Source organism: Macrotis lagotis, chromosome 1, assembly GCF_037893015.1.
Source record: "Macrotis lagotis isolate mMagLag1 chromosome 1, bilby.v1.9.chrom.fasta, whole genome shotgun sequence".
NCBI lineage: Eukaryota > Metazoa > Chordata > Mammalia > Peramelemorphia > Peramelidae > Macrotis > Macrotis lagotis.
Window position 1 is genome coordinate 629,472,703 of NC_133658.1, and position 21,460 is coordinate 629,494,162.

General features: G+C 34.4%; 1 protein-coding gene across 4 annotated transcripts in view; it reads right to left on the bottom strand.

Moving 5' to 3' along the window:
• LRP1B (LDL receptor related protein 1B) overlaps positions 1–21,460 on the bottom strand; it is a 2,479,914-nt gene that overhangs the window by 736,575 nt on the left and 1,721,879 nt on the right. For all 4 annotated transcript variants that reach the window (XM_074215080.1, XM_074215079.1, XM_074215078.1 and 1 more), the window contains exons 30-31: positions 13,789–13,963; positions 11,547–11,641 (exon numbers count right to left, since the gene is read on the bottom strand). In XM_074215080.1, the coding sequence (XP_074071181.1) occupies positions 11,547–11,641; positions 13,789–13,963 (270 nt within the window). The remainder of the gene's footprint in view (positions 1–11,546; positions 11,642–13,788; positions 13,964–21,460) is intronic.

Genomic DNA, 21,460 nt, shown 5'->3' on the forward strand with positions numbered 1-21,460 from the left:
CACACACACACACACAATGTACAAAGACTTCAAAGAAGATTCCACTTTTCATCAGTGCATAGAACATGCACACACTCATAGACAACACAAGATCCAATAGATCTGAAAGATGAATAAACCGCTCCTGTTGCAAGAGAGCTCAGCAGGTATCCTATTCAAACAGCAGCCCTTGAGTGAAACAAGGATGCCAAATGAAGGCCAACTTACTGAAGTCAGAGCTGGAATCACATTTTTCTGGATTGAATGCAGTGAAGAGAAATGCCATGAAGCTAGGGTAGGTTTTGCAATCAAAACTAATCTAGTCAACATTCTTGAATGCCAACCAAAAGGAGTGAATGATAGGCTTATGACAATGAGAATGCCACTTCCAGGAAAACATCATGCCACCATCATCAGTGCCTATGTTAAAGAAACAGTTTTTATCATCAATGTACTGAAAGAAGACAGGTTTATAATTCTGGGTGAATTTAAGGCTAAAGTAGGCTCAGATTACCAGACGGGAATCCTTGGGAGAATTGGAGTTGGAAACAGCAATAGCAGCGGTCACCTTCTACTGTAGATTTGTATATCTCATGACCTCATCCAAACATGCTTCCTGGATACACTGTCATAGTAAACAATGGCATTTATTAGATTATGTAATTATAAAGAGAAGAAGAGAAGAGACAGACAGGATGTGAGAGAGACAAAGGCAATGTGTAGTGCAGTGTTGGACTGATCACAGACTCATGCTCTCTAAGCTAAATATTCATATATAACCAAAGTGATAGCCACAAGGCAAAATGAATACTTAAAGAATTAAAGTCAAGAGATTAGAGTGTCTCTCTGAGCTGGAATGGTTTGTTGCCAACTTGGAAGGAAAACTGAAGCAATACACAATTGGCCACAGTGGAGAAGAAAAGAAATGGGCAGCTTTCAGAGATCTGGCATACAGCACTGCATTTACTCATTTGGGCCAAAACACTTTACAAATACCAAGACTGGTTTGATGAAAATGATGGGGAAATACAGAAACTACTAAATGAAAAATGGGAATTCCACAGGGTTTACCAGCAGGATAGTTCATCCATTTCTAAGAAGACAGGATTTAATTCTATCCAAAGTAAAGTAAAAGTGAAGCTCAGAGAGATGAAGGATCCTTGGCTCAGTAAGAAGGCAAATGAAAATCAATTTAAGCAGACAGTAAAAAACCAAAATGCTTTTATATGATGCCCGAAGACTATAGGCCAAAGACCTATGGTGCTTGCACTTACTCAGTACTGATGGAAGCATATTGATTAAAGATAGGGACATAATCCTAGAGATGGACTGAACACTTCCAAAGAGTTCTTAACAGACCATTATGAATCATTGCAGAAATCATTGATCACTTACCTCAAGTTGAAGTCAATCAGTCCCTAACTAAAGTTCCAAAGTGAAGAAAAGCTTTTGAATGCCATTAGGGTCCTTTCAAGTAGCAAAGCACATGGTACTGATTCTATTCCAATTGAGATCTACAAGGTGGGAGGTCCATTGCTCATTCAAAAACTGACTGAAATTTTCCAGGTTTTATAGCATGAAGAGTTTATCCATCAAGAATTCAACATGCTTTCATTGTCTATCTCTATAAAGCTAAAGGGAATGGATCACCCTTTGACAATCACAGGGTTATTTCTCTTTTGCTGGCAAGATTCTTGCCAGAGTCCTTCTCAATAGGTTGATCCTTCACCTGGAAGATAGTCACTTCCCTGAGAGCCAGTGTGACTCCAAAAAAGGTCAAGGAACAATTGATATGGTGTTTGCTGCCTGAAAACTCCAGGAAAAATGCCAGGAACAGAACAGAGGTCTGTATACAACATTTGTACATCTGACCAAGGCTTTTGATACCATAAGTCATGAGGGTTTATGAAAAATTATGTCAAAATTTGGTTGCTTGGTGTTTATCAGTAATGTACATCAATTTTATGCAGCATGCATGAATGGGTTCTGGATAGTGAACAATTCTCTCAAGATTTCTTAGTCACCAATGGAATGAAACAAGGATGTGTCCTTGCTCCCATACATTTTAGTATGATGCTTTCAGTCATGTAATCAAACACCTTCACTAAGGATAAACATGGCCTCAAGGTTAGCTATAGCACTGATGGCAAATTATTTAACTTGAAAAGGCTACAAGCCAAGACCAAAGTGGAGGAAGTGTTTGTGCATGATCTTCTGTTTGTAAATGTCTGTACACTGAACGCAGTCTCTGAAGCTGAGATGCAACAAAGTATGAATTGATTAACAACAAGAAAACACAGGTGCTCTACGTGGAACCATCAATTACAGCAAATGGAGAAGTTTAGAGTACTGTGATCAAGTTCACTTACTTTGGCAGTGTCCTTTCTAAAAGGGTATACATTGATAATGAGGTTGACACACTCATTGTCAGAGTTAGCTTCAGTATTTGGGAGGTTCCAAAAGAAAGTGTAGGAAAGAAGAGGTATTAGATTGACTACCAAGCTGAAGGTCTAAAAGTCATTTGCTATATATCTGTGAAACCTGGACAATCTACCAGCACCATTTCAGGAAACTGAATCACTTCTATTTACATTGTCTTAGGAAGATTCTGAAGGTCACCTGACAGGAGAAGATACCACACGCTGAGGTCATTTCTCAACCTAAACTTCCTGGCATTCCAACAATAATAAAGTGAATACAACTATGATGACTTGGGCATGTTGGTAGAATGCCAGATGTATACTTGAAAAAAAAATTTTGTGGAGAACTCACACAGGGCAAGTAATCACAAGGGGGGTCAGAAGAAATGATTCCAAGACACCTTGAAGGTCTCATTGAAGAACTTTAGAATTGATTTACAGCATGGGGGACACTGGCACAGGATCATCCAGAGAGGGTAGTGCACTCTATGAGAAAGGCAGAATTGAAGCAGTTCAAAGGAAGCATGATAAATGTAAGTTTAGAATACCCACCCCAGGTATTCATATGAACTTTTTGTGCCCTACCTGTGGCAGAGCATTCCGAGTTCATAATTGATCTGACCAGCCACAGTCAGACACACTGTAATTTGTTTCAAACATAGTGATGACATTTTGCCTTTTTTTCAATATTGAAGGGCAAGAACCAAATAATAGTATAAGAGATTAAGATACAAAATGTGGATGAAAAGGATTGAATGTGTAGTTGAACTGGTTCAACTGAAAGGCAAAAATAAGTAAGGGAAGAGAGTGTAAAAAAACAAACAAAAATAACTGAAGGGTTAGGGATTAGAAATTATGATGAGACCTAAAAACAGATTTAGTCAAACTTCTTGGGTAGAGCCAAGACAATTCAAAGCTAGGAAGCTCCTAGAGCTTTTCCTTCATCAGATCCTAAAACTACAGAACCCACAGAAACAAAAATGAAGCAAGTTCTGAACTCAAGATATCATGGAGGAGAAATTTCAGTAAAGGTTGTCTCATACGGATAAAAAGTGAGTGAGAAGTAAGAGAGCCAGTGGGAAACTTAGCTACAGCACAGCTCAGGTCCAGACTCAGCAAGCCTGTGTGTGGTTCAGCAGGTTAGCAGTGAGGGTCTTAGTCCCAGTTTAGAGAACAAGTTCAAACTCTGAAAATTCTGATGCAGCAGGCAGGACTGGGTTGGACTACCCTAATGTAGAGAATAAACCATTAGCAACTGAAACACAGGCAACCCCAACACAGCACACAAAGTTGAGTACCATATCCCCTGTGTCCCAAGAGCAGAGCTCAATTATCACAATGAACAAAAATAACCAGGAAAAATTTCTAACCATAAAAGGCTGCTATTCTGATAAGGATGATAAAAATGCCATCTCAATAGGTAAAAGCAATGACAAAATGCTTACATGTGAAGCCTCAAAGGAGTTATATTGGCCTTAAATACAAAAACACTTCTTGGAAGAGCTCAAAAAGGATTTTAAAAATTGAAAAAAGAGAGGAAGAAAAGTTGAGAAGAGAAATGAGTCATGAAGTAGAATTATGACCAAATGGGAAAAAAATCAATTCCTTTATAAATAAAAATGGTCAACTTGGAAAGGAATGAAATTCTTCAAAAAGTAAAATTAACCAAATGGAAAAGGAAACACAAAAGCAAATCAAAGGAAATAAAACTCTAAAATTAGAATTAGACAAATAGAAAGTAATGATTCTATAAGACACCAAAATTCCATCAATCAAAGCCAAAAGGCTGAAAAAAATAGAAAAAAAACCAAATACCTCTTTACAAGAAAAAAAGTGACCTGGAAAATTGATCCATGAGAGATAATTTATGAATTATTGGTATACCTGAAAGCCATGATCAGAAAATGAGCCTGGATAAGATCTTGTGGTAAATTTTTTTCTTTTTTTTTTTAAGGATTTTTGCAAGGCAAATGGGGTTAAGTGGCTTGCCCAAGGCCACATGGCTAGGTAATTATTAAGTGTCCGAGGTTGGATTTGAACTCAGGTACTCCTGACTCCAGGGCCAGTGCTCTATCCACTGTGCCACTTAGCTGCCCCTTGTGGTAGATTATTATGGAAACTGCACTAATTTTCTAGAACAAGATGATAAATTAATCCTTAAAAAAGATCCATCAATCACTCCCAGAAAGAGACCCCCAAAATAAAAATTAAAATGAATATTGGAGTTAAATTTCAAAATTCTCAACTAAAGGAGACAATACTGCAAGAAACCAAAAAGAAGCCATTTAAATACCAGAAAGACAAGTCAGGTTTACACATGACTTATCAGCTTCAACATTAAAAGATCAAAAGGCTTGGAATATGATATTCTAGAGGGCAAAGGAGCTTGGATAATAACCAAAAATCAAGTACCCTTCAAAATTCAACATGTTATTTCAAGGGAAAAGATGGATTTTCAAAGAAGTAGAGTACTTTTAAACTTACCTGATTAAAAAGACAAGAACTGAACAGAAAATTTGACCTTCAAGTACTAGACTCAAGAGATGCATAAAAAAATACAAAGAGAAAACAATGTTAGTCAATAAGACTAAATTGTCTATATCAATATATAGGAAGACAATACTTGTGACTCTCAAAAAAAGTGTTTCTCTTAGGAATATACTTAGAGAATGTATGTAGAAATTGACTATGATGTGATCAAATTTTTAACTCTTGAAGGTTGTATTTCCATTGGTTGAAGGGAGTGTACTTGGAAAGGGAGTGTACTTGGAAAGGGAGTGTGGGTATAAATTGATAATAGTTTGATGATGTTTATGGATTTTAAAATTATATTCTAATGGGATTGTTGAAGAGAAGGTACTTGGGCAGAGGGTGTTGATATGAAGTGAATATGATGTGATAAAATTTATAAATCAATCAACAAACCAATTAATCAATCAAACTTTGAAAATTTTGCTTCTATCAGGACAGATAAAAGGAATGTACTTTAACAGAGGGTGTAGGTATAGGAGAGGTATAAAACAATTAAGACATGAAAGAAAATATACTGAGAGAAGAAGGCATTATAGGATAACACCACATGATGAGGCACAAAGGGCATATGGTAGTGAAAGGAATGAAAGGAAGAGTGTGAGCACTGTGAATCTGTTAACAGATTTGGTTCAAAGGGGAAATAACATACTTTCTCAATTGGGTTTAGAAATTTATCCTATCCTACAGGGAAGTGGGGGAGGGGAGGGAAAAAGATGAGACTTAAAAAAGGGGTGGGGAAAGTAAAAGTAAATGTAAAGGTAAAGTAACAATTTAAAACATAAAAGTAAAAGGGGACAGGGAGAAGAAAAGGGAAGAGGACTGACAGAAAGGAGGGCAGATTGGAAGAGGCAGCAGTTAGAAGCAAAACATTGGTGAGGAGGGATAAGGGGACTGCAGAGAGAAAAATTCAAAGAAGGGTAAAATAGGTTGAAGGAAAATATAAAATTAATAATCTTAATTTTGAATGTGAATGGGATGAACTCTCTTATAAAACAGAAGGGAATAGTGGAGAGGATTAAAAACCAGAATCCTTTTATCTATTGTTTTCAAGAAACACCTTTGAAGTTGAGAGTTACATACAGGGTAAAGATAAAAACATTGGGACAGAACATATTAAGAATCAGCTGAAGTTAAAAAAAATAAAAAGCAGGGGTAGAAATCCTGATCTCAGATAAAGTAATAGCAAAAATGGGATCTAATTAAAAGGGATAAGAAAGGAGAAAGATCGTGTAAGACTAAGATTATCAAATAGATGCATTTGTGAAATTTTGTGAAAAATGCCTTATAATGCCAGTAAATTGGGGAATGGCTTAAAAAGTTATGTTATATGAATGCTCTGGAGTACTACTGTATATAAGAAATCATGAGCAGACCAAAGACTATTATCTTCAATTTTTTTTAAAGTTGTCTTATGTACTACATAATTTTGCTTTCTGTAATATTTCATTTTCCCTCAAGGATATGCTTTTTCTTTCAACATTTTCAATTTTGATCAATGCATAGCATGGAAACAATATAAAGATTATCAGATTGCTTTCTGTGGGGGAGAAGGGAGAGGGAAGGAAGGGTAGGAGTAAAAGTGTAAAATTCAAAACCTTACCAAAAATGATAGGTAGAAACTACTATAGTATATATTGGAAAACAAATAAAATATCTATATAATAAAAAAAGAAAAAAAAGAAATCATGAGCATCCTGACTTCAGAAAAGCATGGAAAGACTTGCACGAACTGAAACTGAGTGAAGCAGAGAACATTGTACACATTAATTACACTGTGAGATAATCAACTGTGATGGAAGCAACTCCATTCAGCAGTTCAGTGATGAAAGATAAGCTTTAGAGACTTGTTAAGAAAATGCCATCCATACTCAGAGAAGAAACTATGGATTCTGTACACATCATACAGTATACTAAGTATACTATGTTCACTTTTTAAAAAATTCTTTTATGTTTTCTCTTTCTTTCTCATGGTTTCCCCCTTTGATTCTTCTGTCACAACATGACTAATATGGAAATATGTTTAAAAAATTGTACATGTATAATCTATATAAAATTGTGTGCTGCCATGGAGAAGGGGGAAGGAAGGGAGAATGGTTGAAAAGTATGGATCTGAAAAATCTTACAAAAGAATGAATATTGGAGGGCAGCTAGGTGGTGTAGTGGATAGAGCACTGGCCCTAGAGTCAGAAGGACCTGAGTTCATATCAGAGCCCCAGACACTTACCTAGCTGTGTGACCTTAGGAAACAGCCCTATTGCCTTGAAAAGAAAAAAAAAGAATGAATATTGACATCTATTTTTGCATGTAGATGGAAAATAAAATAACAAAATTCCAAAAACAAAATAAAACAACAAAGATATTTAGGAGTCAAGCAAAAGGAAAAGGCAAATGGAAAAAAAAGATAAAAGATTATCATCATATAAAGGATTTCAGGATTAATTAACTTGGAAGTGGAACCACCTGTAGCAATTGTACTATCAAGGATATAACTATCTCTGTGTGTAGTTGAGGTCTACTGGATTAGAAGATCATGGGAAAATGAGCAAATTAAGGGACTCAGAAGTTACAGTTTTACACATAGTATTGCTATGTATGTTGAAATTCCTAAGCATGAGGGCCAAAGTTAGGGTGAAAGGAATAACTTTGCACTAGACATTGTATTAATCAGGAAATAAAGTAAAATGCCCTAGGTTTTTAGTATATAATTGGAGTGATTGATTAGATTGAATGACAAAGTGATAAACAGGGATTGAATGAATCTTAAAGAAAAAGAGATTACTTACTGCTGATGGTATGAAAAGTCAGAAAGAAGCAATGAGGAACAAGCAATATTTAGACTCCACCATGAACAACAATTTGGGGGGTTTTATGAGCAAAAAAGAGCAAAAAATACTAGAAATGTTGAATAGGAAGTGTTATCAGGAGAAAGCCAAGTCTCGGTGAGTGTCAAAAGTTAGAAAGTTTGAGAAAGGAAGATAAGATCCTGTTTGTTAACTATGGAGCAGATGTTCCAGAGAGAAGTAGAAGAAGTGTATAGATCTGGAGTGAAACATTGCAAAAGTGTAAGGTTGAGGTTGAAGGTAGTAAAGAACTGAATAGGGAAATGGGGAAATAGGGTTTGTTTTAAAATTATAGCTAGAAGTTCAGAATGATTCAAAAAGGGAAAGTATGGAGAGGTGAAAGGATACTAATCATTGAGGAATGAGTTCAAGAGAATATATATATATATATATATATATATATATATATATATATATATATATATATATATATATATATTAAAGAGAAGTCCATTGAGGATTAAAGGATTGTAGAGTGCAATAAGTATAAAGAATAGGTCTAAGAAAAATAAGTTAGAGAGATATATAAAGGCAGGAATTTAGTTTTAGAAAAGGATATATCAGAATTTAAAATCATTGAGCTGTCACAATTATGGATGATGACATCTAATTTATAACTATCTCTTTGTGACTGAGATAAAGTGAAATTTTTGATAATAGGGTTCAGTAGGCTGATAAATTATTTTTACAAAGAGTGTTTAAGAGGACATCAACATATATGGACGCTTCTTGCCTTAATTTTCATTACACATATTTGATTTTACATAAAGAATTCTGAAATTTACATCACCCCCCAAAAAACTCACCTAAATTAACTTTATTGTACAGTACTATGTTTTCTTTCTACTACTTCTCAGCAACATACTTCTCAGCCTCCCACCTCTAACACTCCAATCAAACCAAACAAACAACTTTCAAATGAAAGCAGAAGAGACTAGCAAGTATCTCAGCAACTTTGTGGGTATCTCACTTTGCACACCTACCCATGTGTTCACCCTGGGAGTCTCCCTTACAGCTGCTCAATCAGATAGGAATTCTGTTTCCAGGCTTACATGTAGCCCATTCTCTCCTGAATGTGTTCATGTCTAACCCCCACATGTCTGTCCCAGTTTTCCTTATTCTTCCTCTTAGCATTGGCCATGCTCCTATGTGACTGGCTATGGTTCTGCTTATTTCTCCACGTGCTCTCATTTCTCTGTCCCCATCCCTGACATATGAATCACAATGTGCTCATCCTTTCCTGCATGGACACAAAGTCCCCTTTATGCCTTCCACTCTTCCCTACTCTTAGGGCAAATTGACAGTAAATAAAAATCATTAATCTAGAAGTCCATAGAATAGTACACTACGCAAAGCAAAAACTGTTTATTTTTATCTCAAAGTAGGAGAACAGTGGTGAAGATGCAGATTGTGAGTCTGCTGTGAGTCTCCTTGTACCAAGGAGAGAAATATTCTCTTCTCCTGGTTATATTGATTCCCTCTATTATTCCTTCTTGGAATCTGTTCTTTCCCTGCCCCCTTTAAGAATTCTACTGAGATAAAACAATAGCATAGTCAAATAGCTAGTGCATGTGAGAAAAGGTGTTCTATCTTTGTATGTTAAAATTCTTTGGAGAATTTGGTCGTTGTAGATAATAACTTATGAAAAAATACCTAATAAAATATTTTGATGGTAACATTATTAGCTCTGTAGATCAATGGCAAGAACAGTAATTTAGTTGCTGTAAAATACATTTTATAAATGAAGTCTTTTTCTTATTTATTTCAACACTGAAATCAGAATTTAAAATCACTAAGGGAATTGTTATTCCAATTACCAGAAAGAACATATAAATTAAAATTTAGGTCTAATCTCTAGGTTACCAAATTATATACTCTAGACTTCATTTGCTCCTAATGTCACTAACATATTCACCTTTCAGGATAAAATATTCTATACAATTCTAGATAAGCACAGATGGGATTGCTTTTTTCCCCATTAGGTCCATTTTATGTGGTCATAATCTTGCATATTTATTCCCTTGTATCTTTTTCTTCCTACCTTCTACCACAGTGAAATGTTAGCATTAAATCTGTCTTTAATTTTGATCTCTACAATGAATTTCAATTATGTGCTGGATCTGAGACCAAACAGCATGAAGAAAAAGAGTTGTTAACTATGTTACTTTTTATCTGAAGTTTACTCCATGGATTACATGAAAAGATTGATTTATTCCATACCTTTATGATATAACACCTTTATTGAATTCTCTCTAATAAAAATGAAAGCATTTCTCAAGGAAATAAACTTCTTCCACATTCCCAAAAGTTAAAAATTGCTAAAAGGCTAGCAAAGTATATGGATTTTCACAGACTCAAAAGCAGAATACTTTCTCTATAAAGTCAAATGAATAATTTTCATCATTTTTCTCTTGTTTCCTCTATAAACTGAATGGTCAACATGGCATTATAAATAAGGTATTTTCTTTCTTTTTTTTAAAAGGTATTTGTATTTAAGCAGGCAATGAGTTATGTGGTAATTCTTACTCTGAAAAAATCAAGTAAATAAGAGGAATCAGTGAGGTGATACAGCAACGAAAGTTAGGAATAAAATATGATAGCATATAGAGATTTCTCTCTCTTTAAATTCAAACCAGAATATTGTGGCTATGGTTAACGAATATTGTTCAAGAAAAATGATGTCACCATTTCATGAATAACAAGAAACCAAAGGTTGAAACATTGTTTTTTAGTATAAGAAAAAAATCTTTCTTCCTCTGAAGGTACCAATTATGTTTTTTTATTATCCAGATAGAAATTACAAACCTCTATTTCCTTGTTTTCCTATGCCAAAAAAATTATATATATATATATATATATATATATATATCTGTAACAATTTTAATTTAATTGATTTCCTCTGTAATCCCATATATTTTATTTTAAAACATTTAAAATAAATACATTTATATAAAAATTATATATGATTCTCAGGAGCTTTATCAGATAATCAAAAAGGTCAAGGACAAGAGAAAGGTTAAAAATTCTTGCTCTTTACAATTCGTTGGTTATTTCATTATAATTTCAAACACTCAGTTTTGAAAGAGGACATACCCTAAACAATATAGTGCATGGTTTGTTGATATACTTCTTTAGAATATGAAGTCAGCCTAGGAACTTGAAGTCAACTTTGGAGTTTATGGTTTAAGTACAGAATTTGTAAAGTGGCCAGAAAGCAGGAGAGTTGTTGATAGTAAATTCTAGTTTTCTTTTTTGGTTTAATGCTAGTTAAATGTAGATTATTCTAAGGGATTGGTTCAATGATCAGTAATGAATTCAGTAGATTTGTAAGTGCAAGAAAAATGTATTTTATATAAATATACTCCACTGTCTATCAATCAGGCAGCACTTTAAAGAATAAGAACTTTATTATTAAAAAATCACAGTATCAGATACTGATAGCATAAGAATAATTGCATGAGTACATAAGAACTGATTCAATAAGAAAGGAGTATATTGCATTAACTCACATCACTTTGGTATCATTGGGAAGGACCCATTATTCAAAGAATTAAAATGTCCACACTAAACACAGATAATGTGAGCCTTGAGAGAGAAAAACATTTCTTATAACCACAATGATGGATCCCATTGAGTTATTTATTTTGTTAAATTTATATTTTATTTGAAAAATAAATACATAGTATTTCCTTTCTTTAAAATCTCAAATTTCATTAGTCTTTAATGCATGCTTATCATTTCCCAAAAATCTTTGGTCAATATCACATATGCTTACCAACTGGATCTTTTTGATTCTGAAAGAGGATTTTGCTATTACTGCCATCCATATTTGCCATATTGATAGTATTTCCATCAGTCCAGTAAAGTTTCCTTAAAAAGAAAAAAGGAATTCATCAAAAATGATACCTTTTAGCCCTATCTATAGTAGTAATATAGGGGAGGGGGGAGAAACTCTAAAGAATATAATAAGGCCAGAATTATATTAGCATTCAAGCTTTCATGTAGTGGGAATGAGGAAGGGCAATTTGGTTTTTACATGGTTTTACTGAGACAATCTACCATGAAAATTTTTTTCTCTTTAAAATAAAATCACTTTCATAATTTGGTCTGAATCAGGCAGGAATTATCCAAGCCAGCTAGTATAGGTGCTTGGAAGCTTTGCTCCAGAGAAGGGGAGGAAAGGAGTAGTGCCCTGAGACTGCCTGAAACTTTTGTAGCTCTACTCTCAACCTGCTTCTTCACTTTCCCTTGTATAATGTGAATGACTGCCTAACTGGGCTCAGGAACTCATTTTGCCCCAGGGGGAAAGAATTAGACTCATTCAAATATTATGTTAATAATAAATGAAACTATTGACATGTGTGGTATAGAATGTATGCGTATATGTGATAATGCATAGATGCATACATGCATGGATGTTACATACAAACATATAAATAAATACTTATTACTTTGGCTAAACTGCTCTTTAAGGAGGCAGTTGGGTAATTTTGCTTCCTTGCTGTCTGAGGTACAAATAGTTCAGTGTGGGAAAATACCAAATTCCATTTAACTTCTTGTTACATTCATGGAAATGCTTTCCTGGCTTTTTGCTGTGGTGCTGTTGCAAGAAAGCTAGATTGTTTTATTATAATGTTACATCCTCTTAAGTGTGTTCTTTTAGCTCCTAATTATTAAAGTAGTTTGTAATTGAATTTTATGGTTCATGAATACCTATTGCATTTTAAGATCTTGAACCTAAAGGGTTGGACTAATCCTAATTTAGGTTTGTTTTATAATAATGGTAGCTGCATTATCCTGTAACCCAAATTGGTTATGGAGCATTCATTCTCATTTCCCCCCTTTTCTGCTTATGAACCCATGATGGGCCACCAAGAGAGCTGTGTGGAAAAGAGAGGTAACAATAAATACATCCCTAAGAAAGAATGAAAATAGAAATAAGTCTTCCAGACCTTTGTAATTACTTTTCATAACTTTATGCTATCAAACAGCTAATCTAGAACAAGGCTGATGAGATCTCTGTCTGTCTCTGTCTATATCTCTTTGTGTCAGTCTCTTTGTCTATCTCTGTATCTGTCTCTGTCTCTGTCTCTGTCTCTGTCTCTCTCTCTCTCTCTCTCTCTGTGTCTCTCTGTTTGTCTGTGTCTCTGTCTGTGTCTCTCTGTTTGTGTCTCTGTGTCTCTGTGTCTCTGTCTCTGTCTCTGTCTCTGTCTCTCTCTCTCTGTCTCTGTCTCTCTGTCTCTCTGTCTCTGTCTCTCTGTCTCTCTCTCTCTCTCTCTCTCTCTCTCTCTCTCTCTCTCTCTGTCTCTCCTCTGTCTAGGATAAGACTTGGTTTTGTGACTTCATTGGTATGGGAACACTGGAGGCAGTTGAGTGGTTCAGTGGACAGAGTACCAGTTCTGAGTCAAGAAGATTCAAGTTCAAATTCAATCTCAGAAACTTAGTAACTGTGTGACCCTTGGCAGACATTTTAAACCCCACCTGCCTCAGTTTCCACATCTATAAAATGAAACAATAATAAAACCTTCCTCTAGGGATTGCTGTGAGGATCAGGTGAGTGACAAATGTACCTGGTACATAGTAAGTGTTATACAGGTTAGCTGCTGCAATCATTATTATTATTATTTTTTTTCTTAACATCTCCTGGGTAAAGAAACTCTAACATGTTGATGGTTTGCCCTATTTTATGGTTTTAGAAATGAAAAAATATAATGTGCATAATATAATCATAAAGTAATAATATTATAAATCTTAATTTTAACCAGCATTTTCTCTATGTCTCTTTCCCTTTCACTTTTAGAAATAGTAGTTAATAAACTGCTAGAAGTGTATTATACTTGTTTTTATAAAACTGTCAGAAAACTTTGACCTCTATTAGGTATCTATCTTGTCAAATTCCAGAGATGAAATTACTAATTAGTCCTTAAATCCTATACTTAATGTCCACTGTATTGTTGCATGACATTTGGTATCAAATTATGGAGTTTTCTGGAAATCTAGAAACAATCATACTTTACCCCCTCACTGGGTGAGCTGCAAGGCATTGTGGTTTATCAATTCCATGTATAATTGAGGTTTTCAAAGAACCATCTAATCGTGCCACATTAATTTGGGTTTCATCAAATTCTGAGCTAATCCAGTACAAATTTCGGGATACCCAATCCACAGCTAGCCCTCGGATGCTCTGGATGTCTGTAAGAGAGGAAAGAGAAAATTAAAAGTGAATGAAGTTTCTCATTTTGTTGGCTCTCCCAACTAGTCATTTTCTGTCTCAGAGAAAATTTAATTTACACTTTAATTTGTTAGCTAAAATTATACAAGATTGTAATCTCATTCCCTTATCAGCCCTTCTTGAGGTATGAATAATCATTAATGCCTTACTGCTGAGCCAGTTGAAAACCTGAAGCAACAATTAGCATGGAAATTACACTAACAGTCAATGAGTCACTAGTAAACACTCTGGAATAAAAATAGGCAGTAATCTTATTGTCCAAGGCGACCCAAATGCAAATCAAAGTAATCAGTTCTCCAGTTGGTAGCACATTTTTCTTGTTTGGAGAATAAAGCATTTCCTGGCCAATAACAAATGAGCTGTGCACCTTACCTCCCAAAACTAATTTGATTATTTTTTTCATCTCCATAGTATAATTGGCATTACTTAAAATAGGCCATTTTGTTGACCTGCATAAGCCCATCTTATGTAGAAATAAGATGGAATGATTCAAATTCCATAAAAGATTCACCAGTTTTACATCTTTCAAAGTATGTAATTAACGGGAATTGACAGTGATAGGAAGGGAGGAAAGTCCTTTAACATTCCTAAGACAAATTACTGAGCTCTAATTAAGATTGGATTCATTAAGTCAAATCTGAATGTTTGGTTTGCTGTTTCTTGATCATACAATTAAGGGATCTAAACTCAACATGTTTTAATTAGAAGGGGAAGAAAGTCAAAAAAGCTTAAGGTAAAAAAGAATGCTAATTTAAAAGCAGTCTGACTGGGGATGTTTGAACGCTTTCTGTTACTGCTTTGTGTGTTGTCTGAAATAATCCATTCATTACACTCCTTGGAACTTGTTTTGCATCCTTCCTTCACTTCTTTGAAAAATATATAATACATGAAGAAGAATATCTTACTGACTCATATTTAGGAAATGTAAAAATGAAGGCTGACTTGGACTACTCATACAATATATAGAGAAAAGCAGGGCCTTGAGAATAGTTGATTTAGACAATTAATCATGTGGATCTGAGAGGTACTGGAGACCTCCCCCTCATATTTCTGTCACAATTCACATGTGAATGAACTAGTTCATAGGATTAAGGCTTTATACCTCCTAGAGGGCCCCACTAAAATGTTTCTTATCTGAGACCAGATAACAATTCAGCACATAGGTAATGGGATTAGCTAGCTGTCACCTAGAAATGCCCTGAAGGAATGGAATGTAGTCTAGGAATGCTTTCCTATGTGCTCTCAAAATATAGACTTCTGCACAAGTTAGACAAACCTGAGTAGGGTATCTCTTTGGGAGGACAAGGTTAGTTGAAGATACTGACTCCTGCTCTTAATTTCTTTTCCATTCCAATTTGTTCCCTATAAATCTACCAAACTGATATTGATAATACATAGGTCTATCCTTGTTACTGACCAGAGTTTGATGGTTCTCTACTGCCAACGGGATAAAACACAAATATCTCTGTTTGGCTTGAAAGACTTTCGCGATTTGGTTCCAGCAAACTTCATAAGATTTCTTGCACATTCCTGCCCTTTCTGTATTTGATAGCAAAGTAATGGCCAGTCAAATTGATCTAGTTGCTGTCTGTATGTCATTCTAGAATGCCCCACCCCTTCTCATTTCAATCTATTTGAATCCTGAACTTTCTTTAAGGTTCAACTTAAGATGCATCTCCTATCAAGATGCCTACCCTAATTCCTCTCCTTTCCCCAGCTGCTATTTCTCTTTCCCTAATTTCTTTGAATTTAATATGTATATATATATATATATATATATATATATCTTATTTAATCATCTATGTCTCTCCTGTTTCTATCCCCCCCCAAATATGTAAGGTTCTCTTAAACAGTTTGTTTCATCTTTATATTAGTGGGATTTAATATAGTAGTACCTCATGCTTAGTATAAACATAATGACTCTTTAAGGAATGAATGAAGAGATGCTTATTAGGTATGAGCAGACTTAACATATATAATAAATAAGGGATTCTGGAAAAGAATAGGATTAAATGATTTCATTAAAGAATTGTATGACCTGGTCACATCTCAAGAGCAAGGGACAACAGGTAGCCAGTTCTGATTGTTCCAGTGACACACTGAAAAAGCAGAAGTAAGGAAAATTTCTAACATTTGGGATGTGCTCCTTATAATGAATCTGGACAGAACATGGACAATATTTATACTTTACTGGCAGGTTGGGAATAGTTAAAGAACTGCTTCCTTGGAGAGAGTTACATATTTAATAGAGCAGAGAAGATTCATTTGGAAAATTAATTGCTGTGGATGAAGTTTAAGGGGGGATATGAGCAAGGGATTCAATTCAACAAACATTTCTTAAACACATATGATTGCATTGTACTAAATATTGTGAAATGTACAAAGTCTGAAAAAGACAAATTCCCTTTGCTACAATTATAATGTAGAGCTGCCAATAAGATTCATGTAAACCAACTATAATATAGAATGGAAAATGATAATTGAGAGTAATATAAAATGCTAAAGGCACACAAGTTATAGAAATTACCTTTTCAGCAAAGTTATTGATAAAGTTGTTTTTTTTTTTTTTTTTAGTTTTTGCAAGGCAATGGGGTTAAGTGGCTTGCCCAAGGCCACACAGCTAGGTAATTATTAAGTGTCTGAGGCCGGATTTGAACTCAGGTACTCCTGACTCCAAGGCCAGTGCTCTATCCACTGCACCACCTAGCTGCCCCCTGTGCCACCTAGCCGCCCCGATAAAGTTTTCATGGAGGAGGTAGAATTTTACCAGTCATGAAAGTAAAATTTAAATAGGTAATCTTGGAGAAAAGGTGGCCTGATGTTCTAGGCAAAAGGAATAGTATAAGAAAAAATATAAAGAAGTGATAAAAGTAAGTTTGGAAAACAGCAAATTGTATTATTTTTGGTGGGATGTATGAGGCATATAAAGGTTGTTAGTGGGGGGAAAAGCTTGTGAGAAGTTGAGGTTAGAGAAAAGAAAATAAAGTTTGGCAGCTTGAATGTTTAAGGAGAAAAAAATAAATGATTTTGAGATTTAAAGCCCAGATAATTAGAAACAGAAATTAGACTAGGGTGAAATTGACAAAATAGGGAAAGTCAGATACAAGTTTGGAGAATAGGGACATGCTTGGGGAAATAATAAACATGAACAAGAAAGAGAGTTTTAAGAAGGAGGATATAACAGATTGGGAAGTGATATTTAAATTCTTGCAGCCCTCTAATGATGGGGGAGGGCAGCAATAACATCTTCAAAGTTTTCAATGAGCAATAAAATCCTATCTATTAGAAGCTCTCTTAAGTTCTTATGCCTCAGACTACAGGACAGACTGACTAGCTATCTTCTTACCCTTGACATCAAATGAAAGAAAAAAGATTAGTGGTTATGGCTTCAGAAGATTAAAAAAAAGCATGATGTTCAAAACCCTAGGAAAAACTCGGTTCACCTCAATGAGGATTAGTTGTTTTAAATCTCTTGTCCCTATCTACTCTTTTTGTCATCATTATTATATACCTAAGCTTTTATTTCTTTCATTCTCCCTGAATCACTTTTTAAAGAACAATTATTTTTAATTCTGATATTAATGCTATAATTAAAAATGGTATCACTCAAAGTAGGAGTGATTCAGTTTCAAAAGAATTTCTCTGAGTAAATGAATATTAGTCCCAATGAAAGATAGATTTGAATTAGTGGAAGTGGGTAGAGAGATGACACCAGAGACAGGAAGACTTGGGTTCAAGGTCTACCTCTGACAAATACTGACTGTGAAACTTGATCAAGACACTTAACTTCTCAGTCCCATTGGTAATTCTTTATAACTAAATTTTGGATACAGAGAATAGCCTTTGGAACTGATATGTTAAGGCTAAATCACTCACATTAAAGAAGCACTATGGCAGAAACACCATGGATGCATTGTGGTCTATATGACTAGTGTACAATAAAAAGGCATGATATGAGGAAGAGAGGCTCCTAGTAAAATGAATTTGGTTTGGTTATTCGGTTGGCAGAGACACTGGAGTGGTTTGTAAATAGGGTTAAGTAATTTGTCCAGGATCACAGCACTGGAGAGACTAAATCTGAACTTAGTTCTTCCTGACTCTAGGCCAGGTACTCTATCCACTACATCACCTAACTGCCCATTAAAACTCTTTGATCTAATTCAACTTAATCATTTTACAAAGAGAAAAATGAAACCCAAAGAAGAGAAACAGATTTGTCCAAGGTAGTTGCAGTAAGTAAGAAGCAAAACCAGGATTAGAACCAAGTCTCCTGACTTCTTTTCACTATACCAAAGTCTCATTTTAGAGTTAGACAGGACAGAAAAAAAAAATCAGAAGCACAGAACTCAACCTTCATCTCCTGCCATTGAGGTAATGGCCTTAAAATGCAGAATGAGAAAACAATTTTAGAACATGGCCAATGTGGCAATTTGTTTAGCTGGACTATTATTCCTAAAGAAGTTGGCAATAATAGAAGTAGAAGAAAGCAATAATAAATACTTTTCAAAATAAATGTTTTTTTTTTAAATTGTCTAGCATAAGGTTTGATTGATGGCTTTGTCAGAATAATTAATGAGGTCAGAAGTAGGAGGTGGAAGAGTAAGAGTCAGGGTCTAAATGGATGAAAAAGATGCCTGAGGAAATATGCAAAGCCCTTGGTTCACTTCATCATATTTCAACAAACTTAATTTTAAGAAGATGAGCTGTGCAATGCGTATTTTAAGCTTTCAAACTGGCTCAGGGATACCTCTGAAGCTACAGGATGAACATTAGTTTTAGAGGATGTAGGAAGAGGTGTTCTCACTTTTCAGGAGAGGTGACTATCCTAACTGAAAGAGAAGCCTTAAAAAGATATTGCTCACATGAAGTTATGAAAGAAAGTTTTCTAAACTGATTAATTCTGCATACAAATTAGAGTATGTTTTTGTACTTTATTTTTCTTGAGTTTTTTTGTGTGTGACATGACAAATATGGAAATATTATATATATATATATATATATATATATATATATATATATATATATATATATAGAGAGAGAGAGAGAGAGAGAGAGAGAGAGAGAGAGAAAGAGAGAGAGAGATTGTATATTCAATGGGTGGGGGAAGGCCTGGAAGGGGGGAATTTGGTACTCAAGATTAAAAAAAAACTGTTCTAAATAATGCAAATAATAAACTTGAAAAAATAAAAAGAGAACTCTCCAGCAAAGCTGGAAATTGCAGCAACTGGCCAAATGAAAAAAAAGATTGTCCTTATCCCTATTTCTTCCTAAATTCTACACTGAAGTCCTTGGTTTTTTAAATTACTTAACTGTGAATACTTAAGGCAGAATGTAAAGAGATATTTAAACATTCAGAGTTTCTTTTGTTTGCCTGGGACAATCTGATTGTTTAATTTTGAAGGTTGCTTTTAGTGTGCATAAAAGATATATGTCTAAGTTGAAAAATAAATCAAGTACCAGACTTTGGAATTGAGATAACCTGGGTTCAAACCTGCTTCTGACATTTACAAAAGAGCTCTGTGATTTTTGGTAATATGAACCAATCTAAGAGTATTTCTATATCTGGAAAATGGGGTAACGATATTCATATTATTATCTTATAATGTGACTCAAATAGGATAATGTATGTAAAAACAATTTGCAAATAACACTAAAAAGTGATTATAAAATCTTATTGATAAAACTTTATTTAAAAATTATCTATTGATAAGCAAAGAGACTTGTGTTAAGAAATGTATTAAAAACAAAATTCTCAAAAGTTCTGTGCTCCAAAGAAACACTAAACTGAACAGTTTACTCCTTGGTATAGAATTAAGTTTAAAGACCTACTTAAAGTTTGAGAATTTAATATATTGTAAAAAATATCAATAAAATAAATGTCAGAAGTAGGTTTGTCTAAGCAGTGAAATAAGCAGAAATGTCACTTAGTGACCATCTAAAATAGAAATTTTACTTCAAAGGAAGAATGTGCTATTAGGCTATTGGAGATCCTAGAGGCAGAATGAAGCAGTTCTTTTTTCTTGCTGGTAGGGAGAATCTTTATGAAAGGATAATCTAATGGTGAAAACAAGCAGCTCCTAAAATGAATGGGGAATTTTTCTTAACTCTTGGTTAAGCAGACATTTCTGAAATAAGTACTAGGATCTTTGCATCTGACTTCCAAATGAACTTTCCTGGTGTATTGTCTCCACCATTAGAAGGTGAGCTAATTGAAAGCAAGGGATTGTGCTACTTTTCTCTATTTATTCCCAGTGCTTAGAATAGTGCTTTATGCTTAGAAGATATTCTAAAAATTTTTTATTCATTCATTTGATAATTCATTCACTCAACACCTCTGGTGCTGATTAGTATTGCAAAACAATATGCATTTCAATTAACAAGTGATTATCAAATGTATTACCTTCAGCAGAGAAGAAGATTGGCAGAATGGCTAATGCACTGAACTCAGTCAGGAAACCAGATAGAAGTATTGCTTCTGACACACAATGAGTTGTGTAATCATTGTCAAGTCCCTTAACCTTCCTGATACTCTTGCTGTTCTCTAAGATTAGGAATTATAGATCAGGAGTGGAGGGAATCCCCCCAACAATAAAATCATAGATCCTTAAAAGTATAGCTATGCTGTACATTCTGTGGGTAGCTCTTTTCCCCTTCCAAATTTACCTATGAGGTTTAGAGAGCTGGAAAATGAAGAAGTAATTATTTATTTTTGTATCTTCTTGAACTGTTTCACACAATGTCTGATATACAGAAAGCAATCAATAGAAGTTTTCTCATGACTAAATGAAAGCATGAAGGAATGCATGGAAGCTTGATTAATCTCAAAGCCATGATGGTAATTCAATACCTTCACGTCATGCTAATTCTGTGAGACCTTTCACCTCACAATTCAATAGAATACTAGTGTTTCTAATTTGCCTAAATTTAAATAACTTTATTTAGTCTACTCATTAAAGTGACTTATTCATATGGACTGATCTTTAGGAAACTCCTCATCTGCAGGAGAATCTTCAGGATTTTTCTGTTCTCTAAAATGGGGATAAAAATAGCATCTACCTCCCAGGGTTGTCCTGAGGATCAAATGAGACACTGATTGTAAAGTGCTTAGAACAATGTAGTATAGCACATATAAATGTTAATTGTTATTATTATTAAAGAACCAAAAGAAATGACTTGCATCAACTTTCTCCATGAATACAAATTCTGACTGATCTATGGAAAGTGGAGAGTGAGAGAGGATTTGAAGAAAGGTGATTAAAAAAATTAAAGATCTCAATTCAGAAGGATCCAAATGGTAAGGAAGTCTCTTCTTAAATTTCTACTTCTAAATCCCCAAATCCTTCTTGATATGACTGATGTGCCATTTGTAATTATAACTTTAATTTCCAATATATGATTTAAATTTCTTGCTTAATGAAAATTTTTTTAAAAATTTAATTAATTTAGAAAAAAGGTTT